Source organism: Protopterus annectens, chromosome 12.part0 (assembly GCF_019279795.1).
Source record: "Protopterus annectens isolate FY-2018-M chromosome 12.part0, PAN1.0, whole genome shotgun sequence".
In the NCBI taxonomy this organism is placed as follows: Eukaryota; Metazoa; Chordata; order Ceratodontiformes; family Protopteridae; genus Protopterus; species Protopterus annectens.
The window spans coordinates 229687315-229696359 of NC_056746.1; the positions used below are offsets into that span (position 1 = coordinate 229687315).

General features: G+C 38.8%; 1 protein-coding gene across 1 annotated transcript in view; it reads right to left on the reverse strand.

Moving 5' to 3' along the window:
• The window catches only part of TELO2 (telomere maintenance 2), a 1490787-nt gene that overhangs the window by 1240243 nt on the left and 241499 nt on the right, over positions 1-9045 (reverse strand). Inside the window, exon 6 of the mRNA XM_044089295.1 lies at positions 7491-7593. Within this exon, the coding sequence (XP_043945230.1) occupies positions 7491-7593 (103 nt within the window). The remainder of the gene's footprint in view (positions 1-7490; positions 7594-9045) is intronic.

The following is a 9045-nucleotide window of genomic DNA, read 5'->3' on the forward strand; positions in this document are numbered from 1 at the left end:
TGTGAACTATAATATAAATTTAATAATATTTAGACTTCATGAAACAGACCGGTAGCCAGTGGCTAAACTTAGGTTAAATAAATCCAAGAAGCAGCACTGCCAGGACTTGTGTTTTGTAGTACTGGTTAATTAAATAGCCAAGGATAATATAAGGTCCCATAGAAGTAATGCAATTTCGGAAAGCAACTTTGAGGGTTCTGAGAGATTCAGGGATAAGTAAGTGAGTTTTGGGTGGTCATTTTTGGGGTAAAATTCACAATGAATTTGTTTGATAGTATACTGGCAATGTCCACTGGAACAGAGTAGAGGGTACCATTACGAATAAGTTTAGAGCACAGTTGCATGCTATTTCTTAGCTTTCTAATGTAGATAAAGAAGGATTTGTAACTGTCCTTAGCTTCAGATGCTAACCTAAGATTGTAGATGTGGACTGCTTTAGTATACCAAATAGTATTTTTCAAGTTTTTACGTTCACCTTTAGGCTCATCCTTAACAAACCCTATTATTTCTTCATAGCTAGCTACAGATCACCATCACTGTTGCCCAAAGATCCCAGAAATTACCTCACCACCACTGAGGCATGAAATACCAAACCAAATACCTTATCACTAGGGGACTTCCATTATCCAAACACAGTTATGCTCAGCATTTCCTAGACTTCACTATTACTAATTCCTTGGAACAAATTGTAAATCATTCTCCAGAAGTGCTAATGTTCTTGACACAGTCCTTACCAACCTTGCCCCAGCCTGCACCCCACCCCACAGCTCCTTATCCCTGATCAACTCTGACAACAAATCAGTCACTTCTCTGTTAGGTCCAGTGGTACCACCCCCATCACCAAATGAGACCAACTTTAGGGACCTCCCCAAGGCAAACCTACTTCAATTTATAGAAGACAAACACAAAATTCTCAATGATCCCTTTCAAATGGATCTAGCTGAGAGGACTGCCACATTCAACTCTAACTTTTACCAGCACCTGAATGGTTTCAAAGAAAAGTTAGTACCCATCCGCCCTAAGTATACCAGCAAATTCTGGAATAAACCTCTCTGGTAGAACTCCAGTATTAATAAACTGCACAACAAAAGAAAGAAAATAATAAAAACTCAAAGACATCCAGATCTCCCTACCTCAAGACTACAATATTAAGATGTCAGCAAGGAACCTAAAAACACTATCACAAAATTTAAAGCAGAGTATGGACTTAAGGTTGGTATGGATTCCAAAGGAAACAACAAATCTTTCTTCAGTGATGTTAGAAAATTAAATAATGACCAACAATGCCGTGAGCTTATCTATAATAATATCACCGACTCTGACCCCAAACAAATAGCTAATATATTAGCTGATAAATTTAGTGCTAACTTTACCCCCCCCCCCACACACACACACTGTTCTTCCCACTATCCCTGTGAATTTAGTTTTCCCTGAAGTCATATTGGAAAAGCCTTAGAATCCCTGTCAAAGGCTAAAAATACTTTCATGGGACTGGATAACACACCAAGCCACATTCTCGTCACAGCCAAATGTGCACTATATGAGCATCTACTTAAACTGTCACTTCCGCGGTGGTGCAGCGGTACTGTTGTTGCCTCACAGCAAGAGGTTCTCCCGTTCGATTCTCGGTTTGGGTTGGGAGTGCCTTCTGTGTGGAGTCTGCATGTCCTCCCCGCGGTCGAGTGGGCATTCGAAAGACATGCGTTGAATGGGCGTGCCTTCGTTGAAGGTTGGCCATCGGGCTGGCAACTCGACACCATAAAAAAAACAACTGCCAATCATTAGCAGACCGGAGTTCCGCTGTGGCGACCCCTAATCTGGAAAAGCTGAAAGACAAACAACAACAACAACATGAGCATCTACTTAAACTATTCAACCTCAGCCTATCTACAGGGTTGGTTCCTGATGTCCAGAAAACAGCCACTGTGACTCCTCTACAGGCCTGGGTAATTAAACACCCACCAGCCTTAAATGCACAGAAATGTGTCTTAGCAGAAATCAGATAGGCAACATAACTGATCTAGATCTCAATCAGTTTGGTTTTGTGAAAAGCAGGTCCTGTCTCCCAAACTTAGCAAGCTTCTTTGAAAAAGTTAAAGGAGATTTAGACAGTGGTCATTCTGTACACATTACTTATTCTGACCTAGTGAGGGCTTTTGACACTGACCTCCATGCTGGTATTATTGAAAAATTAGACAAGCTTAATTTAAACCCTTTAGCTGTCTGTTTGATTCTAAATTGGCTGTCCAAAATAACTCAAGTCGTGAAAGGTGCTGGTTCACTCTTTGAATTTAAAATTGTAACTAATGGGGTGGTACAGGGATCAGTTCTGGGCTCTCCTATTTGTAGTTTAATTGCAGACATCCAAGCCAAAAGCCCAGAAGTGTGGTTGACCAAATTTGCTGATGACTGCAAACTGAGCGCTATCAACTCATCCACTGATACAAATCAGCACCAGGAAGGGCTAGAATATCTACATACATGGTGTATCAAAATGGTCTCAAACTAAATAAAAAAAAAGTGAAGCACAGTTGCATTTGATAGAAAAGTTGCTCCCAACTCATATGTTATAAATGGAACTCCTCCCCAGTCAGACACAGTCACAAGAGAACATGGTACTTATGTGGACAACTCTCTCAATTATTATATTACTATGTTTTCACCATAGTCAGGAAATCCTATCTGGCTCAGTTTTTTTTTCCAAAGGTAATGTCTTCAAGATCCAGAAAAGTCATCTTGCCAATGTACTCTTCCCTTAACAGACACATCAGTGCTCCCTTTGGTATGTATAAACTGAAGCATATTACCAAGAAAATGAAATATCTTACAATCTTTCAACTATCCTAATAGATTAGCACAACACTCATTATACTCAGCAGCCAACAGGCTGCTCCAACGTGACCCGTCATTTTTTAAGACATGACAGACCCAATTCCTATTTGACCTTCTCTTTCTTTGCAAAGGCAGTGGTTCTATAAATACCCACAGTCAGGACCTAAATCTACACCAACTAATAAACAAAACTCACTGGATAGACAGATTCCTAACTCAATGTATTCCCAGCCTGTGTAATAACTTACCACTACAGGTCAAACAACACTGACTATCTTTAAGGCTAATCTTGATGACAGGATGGGTAGATACAAATTTACACCAGGATGGTGAAGTACAGCCTTGCTTGATTTGGGAGGTAAACACTATCAAGTGATTGGAAAGGGAAGCACAAACTTTTAAGTGCGTCATTTAAAGGTGTATTTGGTGAGGCATCTTATGGTCTGTCTGATTACTTAGCCAGTACTATCCCCTTTTCCCACATTTTATCTTGAATAAGTGATATGTTCAGTCCTTCACTTTCTCTCTTCTGAACAACAGTGTATCTGTTTTCAGACTCCTAAAATGAATCCACTGGAAATATCATAAAGGTAGGGGGCAGACAAAGGCTAAGGTTAAGTTGGGAAGAACAAAATATCAGAATGCTGAATGCATTTAAGGGCAGAGTGGTTAGGTTTACAACCTTCTTCCATCAAGCAAATATAACGCAATGAAATAACAGCTTTAGGAAAGATAATATTAAGACTAACATAAGGAAACAATATTTCACAGAGAGGATGAAAGGTCTCTGAACTGCATGCCTGAAGTAATGGTAGTGTAGATCAAAGGAGGGGTTCAAGGATGCTAAGAAAAGATTTAGGAAAGGAAGTAGAAGAGGGTATGGAGAGACCGGTATGAAAGGGCTAATTGTAATAACCTGGCAGACTTGAAAGGCCATCTCCAGGACTCAGAAAAGGCTTACAGCAAGTAGGAAGCCTTAACACATCCTTTTCCCATTTCCAGCATGCCTTGCCAGTTCCACTACTGATGTTTTCAATTAGTGGGAGCTTCAACACAGAGAGCGGCCCTCTTAGTAGAGCTCTATGCTAATGCGTCAAACCAGGAAAGTGGCTAATACTCATTAGTCATGTAATCTCCCCCAGAAATGCTAGTGGCATCCAATTTACACTACTGAGCGATTCAGCGAATCAATTGGCTGTGTAAGATTCTACTTCTGGATGAAAAAATTAACACTGTTACAAGACAGCATTCATCCATGTAAGCTGTCACAATGCAGGTAAGTAGGTAGGGGGTGCATGCATATGTGTGTGTCTGTGTGTTGAAGCATGCATGTGGATAAATGGGTGAGTCTGATCAAGTGGGGGTGGCTAGTCTACTGATCTGTGTGTCTATATGTGTTGGGGTAGTGCCTTTGCCAACAGAATGGATGGACCACCAAGAAAAACATTATTGTTGTTTGGCAATGCCAGTGTTAGAAAAGTTTCACTCAGATATCCTAATGATCATGCCAGTAATAGGTTCATAGGTTCATACTAAGCTATCTGCCCTAGGGCATTTATAAGCCTAGCCAGAGTATGTTTGGCTTTCGCCACCCATTATAAATTAAATTTGCTATGCCCTTTTTCGAGGTTAGTATACTGTGCCTCTGTCTAACAGTGACACAGAAGTGATACCCGGGGTAAACCTATGATCTCCCATCCACTCATCAAGATTCCTCTTGAAGAGAGTCAATGAGGGACTCTGCCTAACCTGGAGTCCTTCTCATTGTGACCATAATTGTATCTGAATACCATTTTTCCACTGTTGCATAAATTGACCTTCTTGTGGTAGGCAATTTATGCAAGCAGTCAGAATCTTTCTGAATCCTACAGTATAGGTTGTATCCTATTAACTTCCTAAAAGTACGGGAAATGTAATTGCATACTTTTGTCTATACAGCACATAGACTTCATCAGAAATACAACTAGTCCTGTCCCCACATGACTAAATTCATTCACTGATAACTACATGGCTTGAAACTACCAATCAAAGCTTCAAACAAAACAAATTCATAACATCAATATTTCTTCATATGTTTCAAAGAAAACTAACAAACGACAACATGTGTCAAAATTAATAAACCTAAACCAAATATTTATAAACCTTAATAGGCTGCATATAGATACAGCTTTGTTAACTCCAGAACTGCATGTAACATTAAAATATAACTGACAATACAACTCTCTTCCTAAGCAGTGTTTTCCAACTGCCCCATATAATAATAATAATAATAATAAAAATAAAAAAATAAATAAATTCCTCCGGATTTAACAGCATGTTTATACAAAGTACTGTTAGCATACTTTCTAGCAATGACTATATATATGGTAGTAAATATGGAGACATAATGGTTTCTTTGTTTTCCCCAATGTAAAAAAGTCCCACAGGGCTTACATTGGGCAACATATACCACCCAGGAAGTGCTACAGTTGTATCTTCCTTTGCAAAACAGGGTGCATATACATGCCATTAATCAAACATTGGGAACCATCTCAAATGTACTGTCACTGTTTACAACTGCCACACTTTATCATTTTATCAGCACTCAAATTTACAACCTTTTTGTTTTCTAAAAAATGCTTAATGTTAGAACCATGCTTGAACACAAAGTTAATCTTTGAGGTCAACTTTGAAACCATCTCTGACAGGTCCCAGTTGTTATTTATAATCTTTTTAACTCCGTTACTATTCTAACCAAAAGGCACAGTCATGAATTGCTTATAACAGCTATGTTTGTTCCCTATATTTTCATTAAAGGTGGCAGAATTGTAAATCAGACAACCTAAGATAATAGGTTTAAAACACTCACCACTCTGAGATAATATCACCCTTGATATTATTCAATAAATATTCAGCAACACCCTAGACTGAAACATCCCCATAAAGACATCTTGTTCAAGTTAAAACTTAATGTCAAATATAATTTTGAAATATCGCATCAACTGGCCTTTAACAAGGCCAATCTTCTGTTTCTGAGGATGGCAGCTACAGAATTCCAAGACGGAATTACTAAAAGTGGGATTATACTAGACTGCTGACTCATAACATGCATCAATGCAATTCCTGTAAATAGTTGCATTCAAATAATTAATATGATGCACATCATAAACCTTAAAAAAGTACAAGTATTATTAATATAATTTAAAAACTGCACCTTCAACCAAATTACTAGTCCAGATCAACAGGATGTCATCCAAAAAGCTAAATATGCCAACATATGTGAATAGCACTCAGAGTTATCAGGTGTCATACAATATGCAAATAAAAAAAAAATAAAAAAAACGACAGATGACATCTATAGTCATAAACATACTGTCAGGGGCAAAAGTACTCTTTCCAATATTTTTCTAAAAATGCGAATAATCTTTTAAAACAAGCAATTTGTCAAAAAATATTTTTAAAACATCCATCTAAAATAATGCTAAATGTTCTATGACAGATAAAGCAGATAACACAATTAGTCTCAATGGGGGGGTTCAACAATATTTTTATGAACTTCAAGAATTCCAAACACATCAGGGATTAATTATCAACTTCCACAACCACTAATCCCCACCCTCAGGCCTTATCGAGCTTCATAACATGTACAGACTTTTATTTTCTTTTTTATCTTTTAAGTTTTTACTGTGTGTACGTTGAGGTTTTGTTTGAGGTTCATATATACGTATATATGACCCCAGAAGATTTTATTCTGTTTACTATTTAACATTTTCGAGTGACTATCATATTTGGTGGTAACATTTTCTCATTTTCCCTAAACAAATAGTTTTGTAATGACTATATTTTTTCAAACAAATTAAGAAACAAAATCTCAGTGGAATCAAAAACTGGGATTTGCAGACACTGCAACAGTTAGTATTAATAAAGCTCCAAAACAGTGTATGCACCAGCTCTGGCAGCAATGATAGATAAAGCCCTGACTATGCCGAAGGCAACCATGGCATGGACTGATGGCTTGCCCCCCCAGGATCTGGCACAGCACAGCAGGACACATACTGCCACAATTACTCAAAGCAGGGCCAGGTCTTTCAGCCAATCAAAACACTGTCTGTTGGTAGCCCTCATTATCCAACTTCATGGGGGAGCATGCATTTGAAGGAAAGGAGAGGTGTGGGCCCCAAAAGTCAATGTAGTTATCCTGCTCCCACCACACTCAAAAGGTGGGGTTAGTCCTCTGGATGATGTCACCCCCGTGGTTCTAGAGACTCCTCATCACAGAGGAACAGAAAAGGTTTGAGTCCTGTTGGGGCGGGGGCTGTTTTGAGTCTGTAGGCACAGGGACAAAAAAAATACAGAAAAGACAAGAGACCCTATGCATTGTTACTACACCAGTTAAAAGCAGCACTAGCATATAAACACAGAAAAAATGACAAAGTAAGGGGCTAATGTATATTGGCTGTTATAAGTTTTATGATCATACTGTGTAAAAATTCATGTTGTTTAATAAAAACACAGTTAGTATAATAACAGCATACCTGCAGAATATCACAGAATATCATGGGAACAATTAATCTTATTGCAGATATGACTTTTGCTAGAAATGCTTCACATCTAGAGGGGCAGTCTGACACAGACTGCCTTTCTCAGACTCATGACGATATTCCACAAGCCACACTCACCTTGTGTTTATACTGCAGAAGAAGCAGCTTCTGTGTCAGTACAAAATGTGCTTTCTTGTTCTTGGATGCCAGGTTCCCAAGTAGTTGAGACAGTGCTTCTGGGCTGCAGACACACAGAAGATAAAAGATCAAAGAGAAGAAGAATCACGTACATAAGCAAAGATCTAAGTGACTTGAAAGAGATATTTATCATTGTTTAACATATGGCTAATAAAAGTTTCAACACACAGATTTGCAAGTATATATATAGTTCTGAAATAAAGCATGTTTGTGCAAATAGTATATGAGAAAAAGATAAACGTTGAACTGGCAGAGCACTGTTCCCAGTGGGTCTACCACTGGAAAAAAATATTCTTTCCCCTATAAATTTAGCTATCTTCCCTGATACTCTTACATTCAAAAGTGAACACTGAGAGCCAGTTTTGCCCTAGAGCTAAGCCAGTTCACAGCAAATAACGAGAAAGCACATTTCCTGCAAATCATGAACAAAAATGAAGATTTGGTTTTCACACTGTTACAAAGAAGGGTAAAATATATACTTGCGAAATTTAAAGAAACTCCAACAGCAGCTACTGGATGGAGGAGCCATCTAGAGCAGAAGGAAGGAGGGATGACAATCAGACTCATTAAGCAGGGTCCACTCATAGTTCAACTGATATTGTACGAATCTATAAAATAGATACACTTTCAGTGGATCTACAAAGATGATCCTTTGAGAAGAGTCCATAATCGGGTTCATGCTTTCTTCCTTTTCCCCATCTGATGCTCTTTTGCTCTGAAGCTCTCACTCTGGAGGTACACGTGCCCTGTGCAATCACACATCATGGCATTATCTACTCAACTTGCAAGGTGCACATAGTCCCTAACATAGCCAGTGTGTCCCTAAATCACCTTGTAATCTCAAATCCTACAAAACGAGAAAAAACAAAGAATGAAGATTTGACACCTACATTCTTTAGAAGTAACATGAGTATATATCTACCCCATGTACAAGGAATTTCCAACAGCTGAGAATGAAGAGATGATATCTAATTATAAGGCACTATTAGATGGGTATTCCGAATACACCACACAGTTTCCCCTCAAAGTATAATGAAATCTAACACCTCACATAAAGGAGGGCAAGGCAGTTCATACAGCCTACCTCAATCTGGCCAAGGCCTTTGATACCATTTCCCACTCAGGAATTACTGATAGACTCACCAAACTAGGCATCAACCCCTATATCACTAGGTGGGTTGCAAATTGCCTCACAGATAGAACCCACAGTGTGAAAGTAGCAGACTCCAAGTCAGACTGCCAACCAGTCATGAGTGGAGTTCCACAGGGATCAGTCCTGGGTCCTCTCCTGTTTGGCATCTACTTCTCAGAAGTCCAGGTCAACACGGAGGAAGTCTGGATGACCAAGTTTGCCAACAACTGCAAGCTGGGAGCCATTATTAACTCCCAAAGTGATGTAGATATCCTACAGAAAGGCCTAACTAAGACCAACGACTGGTATCGAAACCATGGCCTTAAGCTTAATGTCAAAAAAGCGTAATTCCCTACGGGAAAA